The sequence below is a fragment of the Cydia splendana genome, chromosome 3 (assembly GCF_910591565.1).
Source record: "Cydia splendana chromosome 3, ilCydSple1.2, whole genome shotgun sequence".
In the NCBI taxonomy this organism is placed as follows: domain Eukaryota; kingdom Metazoa; phylum Arthropoda; class Insecta; order Lepidoptera; family Tortricidae; genus Cydia; species Cydia splendana.
In genome coordinates, this window is record NC_085962.1 from 17,484,613 (window position 1) to 17,508,021 (window position 23,409).

General features: G+C 37.3%; 1 protein-coding gene across 1 annotated transcript in view; it reads left to right on the top strand.

The window, feature by feature from the left end:
• Positions 1–21,632: 21,632 nt before the first annotated feature.
• The window catches only part of LOC134806679 (sodium- and chloride-dependent glycine transporter 1-like), a 59,643-nt gene continuing 57,866 nt past the window's right edge, over positions 21,633–23,409 (top strand). Inside the window, exons 1-2 of the mRNA XM_063780006.1 lie at positions 21,633–21,802; positions 22,934–22,985. Coding sequence (XP_063636076.1) covers positions 21,633–21,802; positions 22,934–22,985 — 222 coding nt within the window. The remainder of the gene's footprint in view (positions 21,803–22,933; positions 22,986–23,409) is intronic.

Sequence of the window (23,409 nt, forward strand, 5' to 3'; positions counted from 1 at the left end):
TAACTTAATAGTTTTTTTTATATAAAATGTTTTATGTGTCTAAAATCATCACCGTCTACCGGAAAAATCTGAACCTTTTTGTTTGCAGTGAAAATTATAGCATACCTATCGTACGATTGCGATTTTTCTTTTACTTATATCTTTTCCATGTTGTTTAACACATGAAAATATATGCAATAATTCCTTCACCGAGAAAGTACATTTAAAAATATTGAAAATTTTGTCACGAATATTCGTCAACACCGTCGTCCGTCATGGTAATGTCAATGTGAGCTTATCTCCGTGTATGCACAACGAAATACCGCTAAAGGTCCTTGCCCTATTTTTCACTTTAATATAGAATGCCAAAAATGATTTCACTATAAAGTCACATGATTGAATCGTGAGAAATATTACTAACAAATTTGTAAAACGTAGTTTGTCACAACAGAGCATCATCACCGTTATGCTTTGGTTTAAAAAAGTTACAAATGATATATTAGAAATAATTACTGAAATGAATGGCAAACTACATGAAGTTCATTGTGTAGCATAGACATTAACTACTATTATTCGTATTCTAGAAATAAAAACAAGAATCTCTCAAATCGTCAACACCATACCCATCATCACTGGGAAAAAATGACGACCGGTGATGATTTCATGTGTATGGTGATGACGGTTCTCAGAAACTTTTCTAGTTATTTTGCTATAATTCATTATGAAATTAAGCTGTATGTTTGAAAAACGTTCTCTATGTCTTCTAACGCTATATAATGTCTACCTTATAAATGTACAATAAATGTAGAAGAAGATATAACTATTTCTTTCACACTAGAGGATGGTTAGTTTTTAAATAACATTTTGACTGAAGTAGACAAAATTTAGGTCACTTAGAACTTAGAACATACAAATGTTATTTTTTATAATCTAATAATGTAAATCGTGCAACTTAGAGTCTGTAATTGCATGTTAGTCGTGTTAAAACAAAGTATTTAAACAAGCAATTATCAAAAAAAAAAGTAATATATCATAAAAATTATGCTCATTGGTAAGCCATCAATTTTATAATATGATGTAAATACCAAGTTATGCAGTAGATAAAAGAAGATGCGGGTTTAAACTGTTAGTAAGAGTACAATATTGTTAATATGATTTAACATTGAAAAAACCCAAAAAAAATAATGAATACATAAATTGCCTATTTCGGAATATAACTTATTTAAAATTATACAATAAAAATACTTGTTATATATTTATTTATATTAATAAAATGTATTTTTTATAATTTTCTAAAAATAATGTATGTAGTCTTATGTTCAAAAACATGTTATTTGTAATGTTTATTAAAGTTCTAAAGCCTTACAATTAAAAAAAGTTTTTGTTTTTTTAATACGTTTTTAATACATAAGTATATAAATTAGTTCCCAAATCGTCATTACCGTACATGCAGTGTCATTACCGTCTATAAAAGAGTAATTACCATACCATGGTTGTCATCACCATCTTGCGTTTTTATTTTCCGAAAGCGATAACTCCAAATATAAGCCACAAACGATTGTATAAATACCATAAATATCGTCAATATACAGCCCCCTATTACTTTACCCAGCTAGAATCGTGTTAAATTAAACATTAAAAAAAAATATTTTTTTGTATGGTGAAATTTTTTGTGATGAAATCCACCCAACAACACTTCGTGCACTAAAAACGCTAGAAAATGTACGATCCCTGAATGAATTCATTATCAGAATGATCAATGAAGTATAAAACATTAGACATTCTACGAATGTGTTTCATGAGTTTTGACACCATTGACACAAGGATCTCTATTCTCTAATCTTGTTGAGGTATCGAGTGATAGTCATCATCACCAGGCGTATCATGGTTGGCTTTATCCACGTGATGCAATCCACTGCCACCTTTTAACACCGTGGGATAGAAAGTGATGGACACCGTTATAATGAGAAGGGAATAGATAGAGATAAAATTACAATGTAAATTTAGAAGAAAATTATGACTAGGGGAGAGTGGGGAATTGGGAACGGCGGGTAATTAAAGACAATGAGATATATTGTACATACTTCTAATTGCACAAAAAAATCTTGAGTATGTTTAACACAAACATAAAGAGGCCTTCATGTGCCTAAGTGACTGTAAGATTCGGAAGCTACGCACATGTGGACACGATTAATCGAACAAAATATTTTCAACTTGTTATAATTTTTATCATTTAGGTATAATTATAGATGTAAGCATGGAGTTTTTGGAGTTGAAACTCCAATTTTTTTTAGTATCTTGTATGTATATGGTATCTGCTTTCAAACGCCAGGTGGTTTCAAGTTCACCAAAATTACAATTATGAGTGATACTCATTTTGATTGATATTATTCAATTGGAGTAATTAGGAACTAAGGAAACAAGAGCGTTCCCAATTACCCCATGCATTCTCAATGATTCTTTACTACATACTGATTGAAAATCCAATATCTTTTACTTTGTAAATTGTTATGGATCCCGTGAGGTAAAAAAAGATCCTTAAAAAGTGATACTAATAAATTGGTATTCTTCAGTGTTTCCATTACCCCCACGGACTGTTTTTAATTACCCCATACTGCTTCGGGTGAAAAGGAACAGCAAGGTTCTTTTTTTCGCCCAAATTTAGTAGGATAACATTAACTTAAAATTATTATTTTGCTAAAATTAGATAGACAGATAACCAAACTAACGGTTAGCATATAAATTAATTTGGCGATGACATTTTTATACTTATCTTTTTAGAGCGTTTGAAGTTAGGTGTTCCCAATTTCCCCACTTTCATAGGGATGCAACAACAAGCGATCTATCAATTACGTTCTTATTATGAATATTTATAAAATATTTAACGAAGAAATAATCTGAAATAGTCGCTCACATCCACTATCCTCGCAATCGGAAATCTACACGTCATGTACAGTCGCGGCGCCAGGAGCAAGGTTTCCGACGAATTGAAAACTTATTTCGCGATGAAAAGGTTAAAAAAGCAAAATATATTTCTCAAATATACAGTGTGTAAGTCTAATACGGGCGATAAATTAAATCGGACATAGTATTCATTAGTGTAATCATGAAGTAAAAGGTTTTTTTAAGTTGCAGTTCATTACGAGCCCATAATTATTTTTTTTTAAATTTCTCAGTAGCAATGTACTGTAAACATGGTTGCGGTACCGAAATGTCAAATGTTCATTAGCAATACAACAATAGCATTTACAAACTTACCTATCTGGAGGAACATTCACAATACATGTTAGCATTACACTGCGTTTAATGTTTTGTAGTTATTTTGGTAGATTAAAGTACTACTAGGCGTGTTAAAAGATATTAAATCTTATTTATTTATCATGTTTATCAATAAGAAACTGACTTCATTTTAATCAGTCACGATAACAGCACTTGACGTGATTATTTCTAATCTGAGCAATAGACAAGCACCTTTGATAGCACACCTTTTTTGAAAATTCATTTAATATCAGTATCTCATAAGTGATTATTGTGTATTCATTTCGTATTTAATTTGCCTGATTTTTTATATCAGGAAGGCGGAAAATAAGCATACGGCCCGCCTAATAGTTGTACAGTTATTACCAAAATTATTTCGAGAATTAACTAAACCGTCTAAACACCACAAAACTTGGTACATTGTGTGAAAACGTGGCAAACTCTTTGGTGGAATTGCAAGTTTCTTATTTTATTTCAACTCTGATTTGACAATGTCAGTCTTTCGATTCAAAAGTAATCGTATGTTATAAAAATGCCTCGTTTAACAACTTTTACTGCTCCTGAATTAATGGACATGATTTTAATTTACGGTGAAACACTACAAAATGGTCATCGAGCGCTAGCTGTGTACAGAGAGCGATTCCCTCATCGGGTTGTACCAAGAAACGCTCGAGTAATTGTAAACGCGATACAGCGAGCTCGCGAAGGATTGCCCGTAACTGGAAGGGTGGAGGGAGCAGCTATTCACGATGAGCTTCCAGTTCCATTGCAAGACCGAATCCTTCGCCATTTTGCACTTAATCCTGAAAGTAGTACAAGGGATGCAGGAAGACGATTTAATACGAGTTGTTATTTTATGGAGTCAATCAAACGTCGTTGCGAAACCTGTTCTGAAATACAAGGAAGGCACATCGAGAATAGGTATTTGCGGCGAAACCGGCAAAACTAAACTCAGGTTCAAGGCCTGTTCACTTCCTAAGAAAGTTATGTCCCCAAATAATTGCGCATGTATGCGCCTGAAGCTTCTATGTGTGCTTTGGCCTCCTAGAAAAAGTTGCCAGTAATCAAAATAAAAATATTTTTCTACAGCAACATTGCTCCCAACTAAGATTTAAATTTTCACGAATTTTTTACATTTTTAATCATAAATCGGGACTTAAAACACTTAAAACCTAACTACACGCGATTAAGTTTTATAATGAATATTTGCTTCCAACTGTCTTTATCAATGTTCATAAAATATATGGAGGGTAGGTACGTCTACCCACCATAATAAAAAAATATATTTGTCAATGACTATGTCCAACTGCTGTGGTCAAAGTTCATAACGAAAATTTTATTTATTAAATCTTTAAATAATAAATACAACGTAGCGGTACTACCACTTAAGACTCTGTAAGTATGTACCTACATGGATTACAGCAATGCACATAGAAAATGTGCTAAATGCGGAGCAACGGCTGTTGAAGATACATATTTGAATGAAATTCATAGCTTTAGTGGGTTCACAAGGAACCGCGTCATAACGTATCTGGAAAGCGTATTAATTAACCGTGAAGAAATGTATGAATACAAGTTGGAAATTTGTGTAAAATGCCGTGTGTAAAGTGTAGTGTATCTGTGTGTGTAAAGTGTAATAGGTAGGCATGCCTAAAGTTATTTGTATTATACTGAAAACTTTGTGAATGCGCTTTATTAATGTCTATTTTTTATTAAGTTGTCAGGGTTTAATTATCAGTGTATATTTCTATGTGTAAAACATTTTTTTAATAAATAAAATAATACAATGTTATAAACATAAATATGCCTTTTATTGACCGAAGCGAAGCGAAGGTCTACGTTTTGACTCGGGCATTTTGCTTTCGTATGTCCGGATGTTCTCCTCTACAGGTCGCAATTCTTAACCGATTCTCGTGAAATTTTGTGACCGAATTTTATGACTAAATAAATTTTTTTTGTCAATCCGGTTTTTGGAAATTTTTAAAAATGGCGGAGTCGTGATACCTGGCGCCTAAACAAATAGTCGTATCGATATCATAAGACTTTTTTCTTTTTGAGACATGTTTACAGAGTTAATAGCAAAAAATGCAGAAAAAAATTATCGCTGGTTTAGGCGGTATTTAGATATTTAATTTTAACTAATTTTAATTTGAGGAGTAGTTAAATTTCGTCAACCCATCTAAGAACTATTTGGCTCAGTTTGTAAACGTTCGCTTTTTCTGTTTGCACAGAGGGTCTGGGTTCGATCCCCAGTAATTGTATGCTGGGATATTATAACTTTTTGTATTTTTTTACACATAAATTTCGTATTGTTTTTCTTTAATTTACTATACACCGTGTTTTTATTGAATTCCGTTAACTTCGGGGTATAGTTAAGTACGTTTATAAGAACTAAATGGCATAGTTAATTGTCAAAAAAAAATTTTTTTTTTGTTTTCTTTTTTGTTTTTTTTTTGTTTAAAAAGTAATTAAATGTAGCATATAGCGTTGTTGTAACACGGGCATTACATTTAACTCAACCAAACAATTGAAATCTGTGACATATCAATGTCATTTCGTACATCAATCGACCGAGATTGTACTTAAGTTTAGTAGCAAATGTATGAACTCATTCTAAACACTAATCAATATGTAAGCCGGCCCTAAGGCAAGTGTACACGCTTGTAGAGGCCTTATAGTAAAAAAATAAATTATGGATTATCTCCGAAATGGACTTAATTAGAACATCGGTGTCTTTGAGAAAGTTACTTGATTTAAGCTCAGGAATGCACCCTTGAAATTAACGGAAATAAAAAAAAACACGGTGTATTTAAAGCTCTTAGCACCGTGTTATTTCAAGCTCTGCTCGCGAGGTCTACAGCTCACAGAGCCACTAGTTTAAATCAATTGATAATACCACAAACAAGGGGTAATATTTGCATCTTTCATATATTTCGTGATATGAAGATAACAAATATGTTTATCAACAGAATTACTACCTACCAATACCCGCCAGGCTAAACCGGTTATTAACTTTAGTTCCATTGGTACACAACGATGGCGCCACTAGTATAAACGTATAAACGGTTGGGGACATTTTTTTGTATGGAGTTACCGTTCTTCTCCTAGTGAGTATTATATTCTTTGCTCAGGTTTCTCAGAATTTGTATTGTTGTAAATTGTGTTTTTTAGTTTTCTTTTTTAGTTGTTTTTCTTTAGAAGTATTTCAGCAACTTCAGTACATTTCAGTTGTAATTTCAATGGGTCGTTATTAAAATAAATGATTGCTTTAATAAGATTTTTTGATGTAATTTGATTTTAAACTAGGTAGTCATTTCGTCAGATAAAAAACATCATACTTATTTATTATTTACCCACCCATGACAGTTAATGACATTACATACGCAATAGGAGTTTTTGAAAGTAACTGTCAACGAGCGTTTAACGTGAGTGTGTTTGCATTACATTGCGGGCTGAATTATTTTGTATGGACAAAATTATTGTTGCAACTTCAAGTAAATGTTATCTAATTACCTTTACTTTGTCCTATACTAACCACCGTTAAGAGATTCGCCCGTATTAGACTTACACACTGTATATGTTAACACATATGTTTTTAGTTATAGTTGGTCAAACCAACTTTTTTAGTAAATAAGGACAAAAAAAACTATACTCATCCTTTTCTTTTGGGTGCTAGTACCTACTAGTGTAAGACAAAGATGTCCATCTTTTCATTCTAACTTGTACTTTAAAGCGCGGCTTAAGTCGTGTTTCAGTAACGTCTAACCGTTACGATCGATAGTTCATTTACTAGGTACATTGTAATTAACTTATATGAAGGAGGGGGGGGGGTTTACGAGCTACGTGTCATAGGTTGCACCTGGAATACTTTTCCAAATAGAGATAAATAACTACCTACCTACAATTGCGTTCAAATGGTTGGTTAAAGTTTATTAGATGACATAATATATGGATGTATCTCGTCGTATTGGAGTAGGTATACCACGCACAAGCTTTCAAGTAACCGATTTACGTAGAAAAGGTGTATGTGACAGGTAATATACTCACTCATATCATAAGACATTTTTAGGTCAGCAAATGCAGATCTCGGATCTCCCGCAGCTCCCACACAGAGCTACGTGTAGGAAGTAGTTATAGTTTGGTAGGTAGTTGCATTGTACGAATGTACATTGTTTGACGTTCATGACATAGATTATTCTTTAAAGATTCCGCATGATGTACAGTCCTGCAAACGTAGGCGCTCTTATTGTTAAAAGTAAGTACCTACTTATAAAGTATAAATGATTTTAAATAAGTTATCTGAGGCCCAAATTTGGGGTTGTACCTAACAGTCCGTCCCGGTCGTGTCCTTCGTACTTCTCGTACTCAGCCAGCCTCTGCCTATCAGACAGGGAGGCGTAGGTATTCTAATTGTAATAACAGGTTACGAATTTGATTGGGATTTGTTATGGATATGAAACGTCACTTATAACGTTTCAGACAGATCATATCCATAACAAATCCAGATCAATTTCATAACCTGTTATTACAACGAGAATACGCCTTAAGCTCACGGCAAACCTTCGTTGCATACATTCGCGATTGAATGTCTGCGTGATGTCTCATCTCACACTAGGTACATTTATTTTATAATATCAATTTGTAGTATGAAAATATGTGTAAAATATATTAGGTACTTATTATAGGTACCTAATTAGATATTAGTCTTAAACTTGTGTCTATGTCGGCGGCCGATCGTAAGATCAGGCATATCGTGAAATTCCTAGGCATATCGTGAAACGTGAAAATCTTTGACTCCTTCCCTGCGTCGACGGAGCCCCGCTACGCGGGGCTCCTATTTCTGGGCATTTTGCCCTTCGGGCATCTGAAGCAACCTAACGAACCTATCCTACCTATCTATTGAGTTAATGCGACTATCGTCAAAACATTACACAGGAACATTACGATCTGCCTGATCTTACGATCGGTCGCCGACATCTACACTCTACAATCCTGCACCAAATTGTTTAGCAGGTTTAGCCCAATGGTTAACTGGTAGAGAATTCCTTAAGGATTTATATTTGCCATTTTGTACCCTATTTTTTTAAAATTCTGCAATATACATAGTTCAATAAATAAATAATTTAACTGGAAGGTACTTATTATCAAACTGTTTCATAAAAAAAGTTTCAAAGATCATGAACACTGTATCAATTTGCTCGTATCTATCATATGCCAGTTTCACAAAAAAATGTTTTATGTTTTCAATTTCATGCGTGGTGAGCCAAGTATTTGTTTTTTTTTTATATCTACGTGTCACTCATTAAGTGTGTGTAAGTGATCTGTAAGCGTCGTGCATCAAGTGCATTTTGGAGGTAAAACGGCGCCGTCTACCTACCCTACAGAATCAATACGCTGTTCCACTTTCAACGGCCTTCCTTCGCACTGGAGGGCCGTGGCCATTTTAAACCACATTTTATGATACGTCGTTGGTATATAAGGAATAATGGCTTATTAACTAATTTTAGAACAGACATTTAGTCATGCGGTGATAGCCTAGACACAGTCTAATAATCATTCGACGAGGGGAGACGGGTTCGCGTGCACCCGAGCTAGGGTTGCCAACTTTTTTTTGGTGGAATATAGTATTTTCCAGAATAAGGAATAAAAATATAGTACATACCAAAAAAATATAGTACTTTCAGATAAAATACTAAACATGAGTGTAATATACGTTAAATCGGAAATATAGTATTTTAGCGTACTATATATTTTTCCAAAAGTATACAGGGTGATTCATGAGACGTGAGCAGGACTAATCCTGCACACTCAGTAACTGATAATTGATCGATCACCGTCGTATTTAGGTGAAACAGCCAGATTTTTTCCTATTTTTTAACTTTTTGGTGAGGGCAAATTTAATCCTCTACAATCATGGTCACCCTACAAGACCTAATTAATAAGCATAAAACCTCTTTAATTTTTGATTACGAAGAAAATAAACTGTCAAACTTGAGTGAGATACGAGTTTTCAAAAGTAACCAGACCGCGATGACAGTGGTGACATTCAATTTGACACAGAATATCGGTAGTTTAGTATTCTAATTTTAGAGTGACCACGCATGTCGTAAATAAATTAATAACTTTTTTTTTCAACACGACTAGAAAATTAACGTTAACCTCACTAATACTGATACGAAAGTGTTGCTTATAATCTACGAAATGCGCAGTATTAGTCCTGCTCACGTCCCCTGAATCACTCTGTATAGTACAGAGAGCCAAAATATAGTACAATACTATATAATATAGTACGGTTGGCATCCCTAACCCGAGCTGCATACATCGCTGTCATCTCCATTGTTAGCAGCTCCTCGGACCACTGTTACTTTTTACACTGATCTAGGTACAGGCCTAGGAAGATTTCAAAATATTGAGCTTATTCTGTTCTCGCGAAATTATTTTTCCCGTCCTGAGAATTCTTGGGTACCTTATATAAATTGGTTTGAAAGGGACGACACTACAGTGTCGCCACTTTTTAATTTCTACTCTTTTTTGCCAAGTTTTACCCAGTAATTTAAAGTGCAATCAAAATGACTGTTTGTATTAAAAAAAAAAAAAAAAAAAAAACGTGTCTACTGTAATGCGGGCTGTAGGTACACACTCTTTGAGAGATCCCGAGATAGCCGAGAATGACATTGCTGGGTACATGCTGCTCCCTTCTCGTCTCGCTCTTCCTTGTCTCGTCTCAAGCTTCTCCGATTGAATTGGAGCGATGCTGAGACTCGGCGAGAGGCTCTCGATGAGTGTATAGGTATGTGTATATATTACTTATTATATACAGCCGACGTAACCAACCGGCGATATCAATTTTAGCGATAAAACTGCCGTGAGGCTCGAAAATATTAAAATATCATAAACAAGTTACTGACGTAATTTTTATCGGATTACCGCCAGACTATTTATTTCAAGTAAAATTACGCGAGTAGCCTATTTAAATAACATTCGCACTGCGTGTTCTATCAAAATCGTTGCATACTTCTCTTGGTCTAACTCTACTTCTACGCAGACCTAATGCATGCCTCATTATTAAGTATTTAGACAAAAATCGTCAAAAATCGATGACGTAATTTATGGACAGCCCCTATAGAATGTCAAGGTGATTTTTTCTGCAAGTTTTTACCCGTCTCACTACCTTAAATTACGCTCCAGTCTGCACCCTACTTGCGCTTTCCTATTCATGGGAATTTATTTACTGGATCGGCTTAAGGATGGTTCACGCTAGACCGAGCTGGAGCTTCCGGCGCATCGTTTTCTATGGGAAGGACCACGTGATCATGGTCACCGATCAGCCGTCATAGAAAACGACGTGTCGGACGCATCGGCCCGGGCCTGGCCCGGTCTAGCGTGAGTCATCCTTTATGCTTATTGGTTTTGGCATTCCGTTCTAGGTATTTTTAACTGTGCTCTTGACCTCTATCCCAATGTTGTGAACTAATTTACCACTCGGCTTATGCTTAATTGGACTTGATATCCCGCTACTGGGTATTTTTTTGACTCTGCGTTTGTTTACCTACTGGAATTTCCCGTTTAATTAAGTTAATCAACGTTGGCAGTTGCTGTTACTGGACTGTAGGCAGGCATTAACCGATATTTTCCTTCATGGAAAATACGTATTCATTTTCTGTGAGTGCATATTTAGTTTAAAAACCTTACATTCGTAACACACATATATATATACGCTATATATATGCTATACACATGGCTAATACCAAATGTCTTTTAAGCATTTTTTGACAAATCAGTCGCACCCGTTTAACTATGAGTTTTCTGCGAGTTAATAATAAGTGTAGGGAGGTAGGGGACCATTGGGTAGTCGGGAGGCTCGGGCACCCCCTTGTAATAAGTCCTGATTTACAAGGGGGTGCCCGAGCCTCCCGACTACCCAATGGTCCCCTACCTCCCCTAATTACTAAATAATGAACGATGCCTATTACAAAGTGTAGGATACATCGGCTAATAGAAAGGATACACTCCATACAGTTTCCAGTATAAGTATTAGTACCTGGTAAACTTATTTTGTAGTTATCCTTCTATCGACAAGCCATAATAAGGCTTATTAAATTGCAATTATTATTTCAGTATTATAATATTATAATACTATCTCCCAATCTTAACAAATGACAGCAAGTAAAGTCCTATCAGGAAGAACGCATGAAACCTGCACCAGGCAAGCTTTTACGAATACAACACAATACCTATACAACAAAAAATAAAAGTAGGGAGAAACAAGTCACGTTTTCCCTCCCGTCGATATGTGTCCTCTCCTCCCCCTACATTTGTGCACTGCACTGAAGTTTACCATATTTGTCTATGAGTTTGTTATAGTTAGGACATGGTTAGGACAAAACTGTCCTAACCATGTATATGTATGTATAATATGTCGGCGGCAGATCGTAAAACCGGGCATATCGAGATATTCCTAGGCATATCATGAAACGCCACCATTTCACGATCTGACTAAGATTTGCCCAGGCATATCACGATCTGCCTTATAAAAGAGGCGGCAGATCGATCAGAGCAATGCATCCGTTGATATTGCTAGGTTTCTACCGGGCGCATCGTAAAATTCCTTTATTTGCCACTGGTGGCGCTGCATTCTATGTGGCGTTTGAGCAGCATGCGTAGGTAGCTAGGTGATATTCCTAGTCAGATCATGAAATGCCGGCGTTTCATGATCTGCCTAGGAATATCACCCCGGGAGGTTTGCACGATATGGCTGGTGTTCGTTAGGCAGATCATGAAATGCCGGCTTTTCATGATCTGCCTAGGAATATCATCTCTTGAGGTTTGCACGATATGGCTGGTAGTCGTTATATCACACCCTAATTATTTGATATGCCTAAACGTCGCCAGGCAAATCGTCAAACGTTGAGATTTGAACGATATGGCTGGTAGTCGTTAGTCAGATCATGAAATGGCGGCGTTTCATGATATGCCTAGGAATATCTCGATATGCCCGATTTTACGATCTGCCGCCGACATATATACACGCACACTAGTGTCCGACCGAAGGTTCGGTTTCGGTTTCGGTTTCGGCCAGTTTCGGCCAAAAAATCATGTTTCGGCTGTAGTTTCGGTTTCGGCCAAAAAACAGCCGAACCTTTCGGCCTGGCCGAAACTTACGAAATGGTACTTCGGACAAAGACCAAAAGTTGGGGAATAAGTAGGACAACAATATTAATACATATCTACATATACTGATTCATGTATAGGTACAGAAATTAATTGGTTTATTATAAAACACAATTCCACTAATGAGAGCGCCACTGGACGGTCGACGCAGTCTTAAGAGGCTGTCAATACCTCTAACGCGCACACTGTCTAATTGTATCGGAGTGAATGAGATAGCACTGTCGCACGTAGCCGTTGGCCGAGTATCAGCTCGGCCCGAGTCGAACGATGTTCTTTTCGCTCTTATTCAGTCATTTTTCTATCTAACTCTAATGGCAAATTTTAAGCGAGGCTAAAGGCTACGCTCAACTAGGGCCGCAAAGTTGATTTTCTCAATAGTTAATATTTTGCGAAGCTGAACAGCTGACTATTGATTAAAACGAAGAAAAAACCCTTAAGATTGTCCCCAGTACAGTTTTTCATACGAATGCTCGATCTTAGCCTCATTTTTTACCTCAATTTACCATTGGTTTGTGTTCCACATGTCCCCTACTTCAGCTTAGCCTTTGGCCTCGCTGCGCCATGCTCGGCCTGCGGTGTCGCTTTTTAATACAATGGACATTGGTTGGAGTCTGTGCTTAACTACTTATCCTGAAGCCAGAAGCACGGCTTTGACTTCGCATGAAAGTTCGCCTCACTGGGGCACTTCGGACTTTTAGGCCCTTTAGGATATTGTTAACAAAAAATTTCGCGCTCGCTGTGCTCGCGTTTTTGGTTGACCCTGTATCTACATGTTAGCTTGACTGGTGAATGAATAGAGTTAGACCAAGAAAATTCTGCAATGATTTTGATAGCATACGCAGTGCTACTAGTGCAAATGTTATTTATACATCATAATTTCATAGAAGTTTTGACGTTTAAAGTAACACTTGCATTGCATGTGTTATCAAAATCGTTGCAGAATTATCTTGGTCTAACTCTAGTAATTTTCTTAAAAAACTGCTTAAGTAACATCAATTTCAAGGACATTGGGTGTTGACAGCCCCATAATATGTGTGTAAAAGCGGTTTTATGACATTTTTTCAACGATTTTAACAAGTCTACAAAAGTTTCGGTTTCGGTTTCGGCCGAAACTAGAGCCAAAGCCGAACATTCGGTTTCGGTTTCGGTTTCGGCAAAAAGACATGTTTCGGTCGGACACTAACGCACACTTACCGATACGTGTAAAAGATACACCCGTCAAGAACTGATGCATACACATATTTAATTTAAAAGTACCTACTTACCTACATACTTACTGTATGTAATTAGTTAATCCCTTACCCTTTTGGTACCACCTACTTAATATTTACTTACACCTAGAATTGTTATATTAAACAAAAACATTCAATACCAAATTAAAGACGTGTTAAAGACATTTGATTAAATAAAACCTTAGGTACCTATTCAGTTAACCGCAGGAGATCTAAGGTCCCGTTTTCTAAGGGGACCTTGCATTTTGGAGACAAAGCAAACCGCTTGGAACAGGTGTTCCTGGGGGTGACCTGAGCTGATTAAGCCCGGTTGCCAAGAGGTTCCCCCCAGTAGGTGGGCAGGGGAGGGGGGAGAAAAGTGCCTCCGGCGCGCCTCACTCTAAGCTTTATATCTGCATACATATCGCAACTATATCAAGTTTGGTGTCATTTTCGTATAAATCGAGGATGAAGAATTCATTTCTGTGACTAAATTTTCACTCACCCATACAAAAAATCGAAATATTCAAAATTCAAAAAAAATCTTTAGATTTTTATTTTTGAAAATCTTTTACAAAATTTATACTATGAGGATTTTCTCTAGAAAAAAAAATACCTGTTAATAGCCCAGTTATCCTACTATACAGAATAGTAAACTTGTCAAACATTTTTTTTCATAACTCTGTTAAAAAAATGTTTTGTGTCGCGCGGCGTACCTGCATTGTAAAAGCGTTATGCAACGTTTAGAATTTTTAAGTATGTTTAGATGATTTCTGATAAGTTGTTATTCTTCTGGTGGTAGATTACATTAATTAATTACTTCTGGACGTGATATATATACAAATATAAATTAAATATATAAATAAAGATATTGGGAAAACTTTCGCTAATAGAGTTAAGTATTATAAATGTGATAAAATTAACATAGGAGATGTTTGACAAAAATGCGGGTTAAAATAAGATATATATTGTTCGTAATTGCCATTACATGCCCATGGGACTGTGCATTTTAGGTTTTTTTTAACGCAGTTGCACCTCCCTGCGCATTTTGTTTTGCAGCGGCAACGAATAAGCTCTAAACAAGCAGCAGCCGCCGCAGGTAGGCTTGTCCATATGGGCTCCCAATAACCATATTGTTTGGACCAGCCCCAGTCAGCAGGGCATGGTAGCTGTTGCTGAGGGGCTATAATCTGTCCCCAAACATAGACCAAATCCTACACCGGAACATGCGACACAACTGAAAACCGCCGTGTCACCGAAATAATTTTCAACCAGGTTGACAAGGTGCAGAAAACCCTACAGGAAAAGAAAACCGCTCTATGTGCGTTCCTTGATGTTGAAGGTGCTTTCGACAATACGCCCACAGAGACCATACTCAATGGTATGAAATCAAAGAGAGTAGACGAAACCACCAGATGGGTACATAGCATGCTCTCGAACAGAGTAGCCACTCTGACCATCAATACTATATAGAGCATGAATTTTATACCACTAAAGGGTGCCTACAAGGAGGCGTTTTATCCACTATTATGGACCCTAGCAGTGGACCAACTTCTTGCAATCATGTCAGGTCAAGACTTTGATACACAAGGATATGCCGACGACCTTGTAGTCATCGTCAAAGGCCCTTGCCTCAACACAATATCCAACCTAATGCAAGGAGCTCTAAACACAATATTCAAATGGTGTAGAGAAAATGACTTGTCCATTAATCTGAGCAAGACTGTAATATCAACATCAACATCAACATTTATTCAGCAAATAGGCAACAAGGGCACTTTTACACGTCATCATAATAGCCATTTAACCATTCACAAGGAAACGGAAGCTCGATAAACTCACAAAACCAAGGCATAATGGACAAATAATACCGTTCTCGGCAGAGGTCAAGTATTATTGTTACTAGGGGTTACCTTCGACCAAAAGTTAACTTGGAACCCTCACCTGAGAAACATTATACAAAAAGCGAAAATGGCCATGTGGTCATGCTGTCGAATGGCAGGAGCAAGATGGGGCTTAAGACCCAAATTGCTGTGGTTATACACAGCGGTAGTGAGGCCAATTGTCACCTACGCCTCCGCAGTCTGGTGTAACAAAACCAGCCAAAAGACAGCAATAGACACTCTAAACAGCCTGCAACGCACGGCTTGTTTAACAGTAACAGGCGCCTACTGCTCGACACCGGAAGCGGCATCTAGGCACTGCTGGACATCATACCACTCCACTTGCAGGTGCAAAAGGAGGCCAAGCAGTGCGTCTACAGAATATGCACGCTAAACAGGCCAAAATGGCGCTCTCAGGCATTAACCAATCTAAAGGCCTGGGTTTTTGCGAATTTCAACCCTTAGCATGCCCACTGATGACACGCACACCGAATGTCATCTCACCAAACTGTACACAGTAGAAATACCTCCTAGAGACAAATGGATCAACAACCAAATGTACGTCGAAGAGGGAAGCCACATCTGGTATACAGATGGTTCCAAGAAAGGCAATGATGTAGGATGTGGGATCTATGGTAAGAGATCTGAGCTCAGAGCTAGCGTCAGCATGGGCACACTGGCTTCAATCTTCCAGGCAGAAGTCTTCGCCATCAACAAATGTGCGGAGATCAACCTGGATAGAAACCTAAGACACCAGCATATCTACATCAACTCAGACAGCCAGGCTGCTCCGCTGGCACTAGAATCCCTTGAGTCAAACTCAAAACTAGTCAAGAACTGTAAAACAAACCTAAATGCACTGGCTTACTCCAACAAAGTTACACTTAGATGGGTACCAGGGCACTCCGACATTAACGGAAACGAAGAAGCGGACGAACTTGCTAAAAAAAGGGCGCAGACACACCCCTGGTCGGCCCAGAACCCTTCTGTGGAAGCACAAAGCGAGATACATATTCTCTGCTCAGCAACTTAGAAAAAACGAGAGCAATCGATTGGTGGAAGTTTGTTAAAGGACAAGAACACTCGAAAGCTCTGATCAAAGGGTTCAACAGCAAAACTGCTAAGGAGCTTTTAAGACTCAAAAGGCACAAAACCTGCGCGGTGACCAGAATACTGACTGGACACTGCAAGTTGAACAAACATATGTTTCGAATTGGCAAGAAACAAGATGCGACATGCAGGTTCTGTCAGGAGTCAGAGGAGACTGCAATGCACATTCTCTGTTCTTGTGGACTACTACTGTCAAAAAGAAGTACCTAACTAGGGCGACACGTTGTGCAACCCTATGAGGTACAAAACATTACGGCCCAAAGAATCTGGAACTTTCTGGATGCAACGGGCATTAGTAATGAACTTAAAGGGCCGTCACAATAGACCAATGCTGGTCAATGCGACACTCAAAGGCCCACAACACCACATTAATAATAATAATGTCCCGCGGGGACAGCTTGTGGCGAGCTGACGGTGAGTGGCGACACCGCGGACCCCTATTCCAGAGGGCCCTGTCATCTGGCCCTCGCCTCTGTGCTTGCCTTGATTGGCTGGCCAGAATGGAGTCGCAAGAGCGGGACTTATGCTCCAGGTTGGAAGTGTAAAATGTCATAACGCCGGCGGCCTGCTGAACGGATTACCGGGATCTGGCTACCGTAGACTCACCTCTCGACAACCTCACAGCCACTCCAAAGTGTTGCCCTGTTGTCGCACTGTGCGTGCGGCCATTGCGGGGCCCACTCAATGAGTTGGCGAGTCACCACCTGTCATTTACAATTTTGAGACTGATTGTCACGGCAGGTGTCCGCTAGTCTCTCCCATAGCCCATTATCCAGTCCATCCAACTTTCAAATCTATAGCCCATGACCTTAGTTCCCATCGCAGCACAAAAGTGTTGCACTGCAATAGTCTTTGCACCTGGAGGGGACCATCTCCGGATGTATCACATTGTGCGTTTGGGGATAGTATCAACCACATGTATCCCTTGCTTTTAGATTAAAGTGCCTTAAAGGGCCTCTGCGCTGTTGGCTTTGGCCCCACGTACGCCTCCCAAAGGTCCGGGACCCCATGGTCCCGAGATATGGAAAATACATACAAATAATGATGTTAATTTTATCACATTTATAATACTTAACTCTGTTGGCGAAAGTTTTCTCAACATATTTATTTATATATTTGTATATATATCACGTCCAGAAGTAATTTATTAATGTAATCTACAACCAGAAGAATAACAACTTATCAGAGATCATCTAAACATACTTAAAAATCCTAAACGCTGCATACCGCTCTTACAGTGCAGGTACGCCGCGCGACACAAAACATTTTTTTAACAGAGTTATGAAAAAAAATGTTTGACAAGTTTACTATTCTGTATAGTACGATAACTGGGCTATTCACAGGTATTTTTTTTCTATAGCAAATCCTCATAGTTTAAATTTTATAGAGGATTTACGAAAAAAAATTAAAAGTTTTTTTTTTTAATTTTGAATTTCTCGAATTTTTTGTATGGGTGAGTGAAAATTTAGTCACAGAAATGAATTCTTCATCCTCGAGTTACACGAAAAAGACACCAAACTTGATATAGTTGCGAGATGTATGCAGATATTAAGCTTAGAGTGAGGCGCGCCGGAGGCACTTTTTCCCCCCCTCCCCTGCCCACCTGCTGGGGGGAACCTCTTGGCAACCGGGCTTAATCAGCTCAGATCACCCCCAGGAACACCTGTTCCAAGCGGTTTGCTTTGTCTCCAAAATGCAAGGTGGTGGACCTTAGATCTCCTGCTATATAAAATTTTACCATTTAATGATATCGATCTCATTATCTATTTAAATAGTTTTTTTTTAATTTTATTCAGAGCCCACTGTTGTCCCACAGCTGCGCAAAGGCCTCCCCCGTCTTCTTCCAGTCGTCTCTGTTTAGTGCTAATCTGGCCAGCATGTCAAGGAGTCCAAGTTATCCCGCCAAGTTTAGTTAAGTTTATTTTTAGTTATGTTATAAGGCAATTGGTACACGGTACAACCCACCGGGGTCCATGGGAAACTTTCTATATTTGTAACACCTATACACGGTGTAACATGAGGAAACCGAATAATTTTAACCGCGTATTCCTGAACATATTTAGAGACAAAGATGTCCTATAAACTTTTTTGTAATTCGCCTAGTTTCAGAGATAATATTAATTAAAAAATAAACAAGTTTTTATTGTAACATAGTGTAAAAGGCCTTTTTGATGGTGATGTTGCTGCTATGGGACGTAGTCTAAATATCCTTAATGATAGATGTCAAAAAGTGACAAGTGACTTTGCAAAAAGTAGGTAGGTTTTACGAAAAAAAATGTAAATATCAATTTTAAGTGACAAGTTTACCAATAACATTTATTTTTTATGTTCAAATACATTCAAAAAATTGAAAAAACAAAACAAAAAAATTTTTTTTTTTGGCGAAATTGACCTAAACTTATATTACATTTTTTCCTTCTTTTGACCTCAGAAATGCGTGGTTAAAATCATTCGGTTTCCTCATGTTACACCGTGTATATGTACATACTATATTTGCCATAAAGATTTACTTACTTACTTAGAGTTGAAAAATTAATAAATGGAAACAAGTTGAAGAAACCTATCTAAACTTTACCTACATATATGTGACGTTCCATGGGAAAAGATACCTTATGAGGGTTTCTAGTTTCAGAGATATTAAATGTTTTGTAAAAAGGTGATAAAATGCTCAATATTTTTTTATTGGGTGATCTGAAACCTTAATACTTAACGTTTGTTTACCTGTTTTTATTTTTGTTATATGTTAGTTATAAGCCTAGTAATGACTTCTCAGAGTTCAGTAGAAAAGGTACCTTATGGAAAAGTCATTGAAAATTCCCAAAAATAACTAGTCAATACGGGAAAAGAAGTTTGGTAGTATTAGCATTCTGAAAAACTGATTTGATAATTTCAGTTCTGGGGGGCGATTTTTGAATTTCGATCGCGCGAATTCGTCACAAGAAAATCGGTGGAAAACGGCAAAATGCTAAGTTTTGAAATACGAGCGATAGAAATTTGGAATCAAGTGGTATTGACCACTCGTTTTAAATATTAGTAGTAGAATTTAAATGCCTAGTAGTGTAGATATTATTGAACGAAATACAAGAAATTGAGCGGTCGAAATTAAAAAATCGGCCCCCTGGTCGAAGGGCCTAGCAAATATTATAACCGTACATCGACCGACATTACAAATCCAAGTAGCCTGCTATTATACCAAAGTTACTCTCGTCAAGTCTTTCTTAACTAGAGTAATCTTCATTTTGTTTGGTCGCATGCAATAAATCTGCCATTGGTTTGCTGAAAAATGCCAATACCCGACGCATTGCCATAGGGGACATCTGAGGTCATCTAACCTCAAAGCCGCTTTTCTTCAATGGCAACCAAAATATGTTATTGATAAGAAATAGACGATTTATACCATCTTAACCCCAAAATATTATTAGTTTATCCTAACTGTTCCATCATCATCATGCCTCATCATGTAACTTAACCACAAGGTACCTTTTCTTTACATAAAAATTATAGGTATTTTTTAAGATTATTATGACGAGGAACTAATTAAATTTGTGGCAGTTTAATGTAAATTAATATTTTCAATTCATAAAAGATAAACTTCAATGTAATTGATGTTTTGTAGTAATGTATTATTAAATTTATAACCATAAGGTACCTTTTGCCTCAGGGGCCTATTTTAGATTTAAGCTATAGTTATTAATTTCGTTTACTAGTACCACTGTATATATATATTGTATGTAAATAAATGATTTTACATAAACTTGTAATTTTTTTTTGTAATGATGTGTAAATTGATAGTTAATTTTAACTTTATTTTTATTTTTATAATTTAATTTAATTAAGTTAAAAATATGGACTCTCAATTGTCTTATTTTTTATTAAATGATTACATACTCTTATAAATAAATTATATTAAAATAAAAATAAATAAAAATGTCACCAGCTATTATTAAATCTTTTTAATATTATTCCACTTTTGCATAAAAGGACAGTCAAATTTGGAGATCTATCTATATACATATAATAAATTATAATAAATCTGAAGAGGGTCGAAAGTCTGTACATGGAAGATATTTGAAAAAAGGTTGGCTGGGGATACTTAGAATCGATAACAGAACACGTTCCAACAGTTTTTAGAATTTTTGTCTGTTTATCTGTTTGTCTGTTTATTTGACCGCGCATCACGTGAAAACGGCTGAACGGATTTTGATGAAATCTTTACTAATCTGTCGAGAAAATCCCCGGCCAGGTTATAGGCTAAAAATTCAACCCCTAAATGGGGGGGTAGCCAAAACACTCGATTGACTTAAGTTTGCCCCTGAATCTTATGGCGCTACTTCGGAAGGAAGGGCAAACTTTTTTCAAATATGTGTTACCACTATAGAGTACCGTGGTAAACTAACCGATGGCGCTGAATTTGATACGTTGTGGGGTTGTGACATGAATAAGCCACTGAGGAAGGATTTTGTCAAATTAACTCTAAGTTTAGAAGAGCGGGTACGGATATCAACAAATTTAATGGAATAATTGTGTTGATTTAATAATACAACAAAATTAAACGACAATAAATTAATTGCCACACATTGCACAGTGCCATCTTTTGGGGAACTGAATAAACATTAAGTAGGTAATCAAGAAAACTAAAAATGAGTTTACCTACATAGTTACGTAGTGGTAAAATAAACACACATAATTATCAACACGAGTATAATTGCATAATTATATATAATTATTAATTTTCTCCGTCATGAATTATAGCTAATCGTAATTATATCGCATCCATATCAAATCCATATACATACGTATACAGCACTTAATAATGGCCACGAAGGTGGGTACTTTGAAAAAAAAAAAACATTGACCATTTGAAAATTACATTACATTGTTCAAGGCATATTGCCAATCTTTTTATACATGCGGTCTGTGGGTCAACTTTACGCAGCGGGCATATAGCGACTTGCGAGTCCAATATAACAACGCGTTTAGGGTTCTGTTGGGGTTGCCGCGGCACTGTAGTGCGTCGGGCATGTTTGCGGAGGCGCGGACCGACGATTTTGCTGCCATAATGCGCAAGCGGTGCGCCTCCCTGCTAGCCCGAGTTCGCTGCAGCACCAACGGGCTCCTGAGCGCGTTCGCGGACCGCTGGGATTCCGCGCTGATGCGGAGATGGACACAGCTCCATGTATCGCGCTCCACGTAGGTAGGTTATAAGTTTTATTTGTTAAATTTTATTTATGTTGCTTTGCACTAACACTAAATTTAAGTAGTATAAACTTGTTACTAACATAATATGGGACTAGTCCTGAAATAAATATTATTCATTCATTCATTCATTCATTCATTCATTCATTCATTTGCATTTGCAGTCGTCGTGGAGTAGGTACCTACATGAAACTTTTATACGTGTACAAGTACCCATCTAATAACGAAGGGTCGTAGGGATCAAGTAAGAGAGTCAGGGTACGTAAAGAACATCTCCAACGTAGGCTTTCGATTTGACCTTACGCGGAGGCCCTTAAAGTCATGGCAAAAAATCTTGCTATCGGGCTTGCGGCCAGCCGATTTTTTCGACATAGGTTACCGATTTTATAGCGAATTTTGCTCTCTTGCACGCCAGATTTGTCGGCCAAGCCGAGTTGCTCCTCCTTAGCCGCGGTCCTGAGACCTAACTGTCAAAGTGTTATAAGGGGCCCCGTGAAAGCCGAAAACTAAAAGCATCCTATCAAGTAGCGTATTCGAGTGAAGCCAAAGAGCGAGCAGTAGAAGAGTCGTGATTACATGCATAGATTCGATTTCAAGCCACTCTTTTGCAGTTCGGCGTTAGGTCTTATGCGAGGCCTTCTGCCTTACGGCAAAGTTGATCTTCTGCCTTAATTACACTTGGGCGTGGATCCAAATCCAAGTTTTCCTCTTTCGCATCTGGGCCTTCTGCCTTTATCACACTTCGCCAATTCAATTCACTTGGTCAATTCCAAGCTCTGCTTTCTTGCATCTTTTCTGTATGAAAACAACCTCGCTGAGACCCTTAAATATAGAGCCCTATGCGAAGCTAGGCTGATAGAAAACTGTCCCATCCCTTCTCTGTATGAAATCCTGGATTCGCGCCTGGTTGATGGGACTAAAAGTAAAAATTTACAACTGTGTATCAAATTGCGTTTTTTATATCGAAAAATTTTCGCGCTCGTTTCGCTCGCGTTTTCAATAACTTTCTAAAGTATGATAAAGGTGACATTCGTTTGGCGACTGCAGCAGCATTACTCTGTTGCAACGTTACTGCTGCAGCACTGTCAATTTTCGTGATTAAATGATGTGCCTGATTTCCATAAGTACTAGTTACAAGGGGCACGTGGTCTTCCTCAGGAGTCTGAAGAAGACCACGGTGAGTGGCGCTCTAGCCAGGCAGGCCGCTTCGCTTTCGCTCGCGCGCGTATACCTTACTGTATAGTCCGATATACACCTACTACTCTGTCGTATAAATCACGTGTAAAATTTGAATAAGGGCGAAAAAAACTATTGATTTTGGAGTGAAGTTTTATTGTAAAATATTAGGGATGTAACGATACCGATACCGATACCGATATATCGGCCGATATAATCGGCAGGCCGATATATCGGCATCGCCGATTTAAATTCAGCCGATATCACCGTTTGAAAAGCACGCGAAACGAACGACGCTGGTAATAATTTTAATAAACTTCGATTCCTTAACAAAAATCTGCCTAATGTAAACTATAATTACTGATTTGATTTACTTTTGCTTTGATTGCTTGATGGTTACCTAAATAAATGTTTTCTTTGATTTT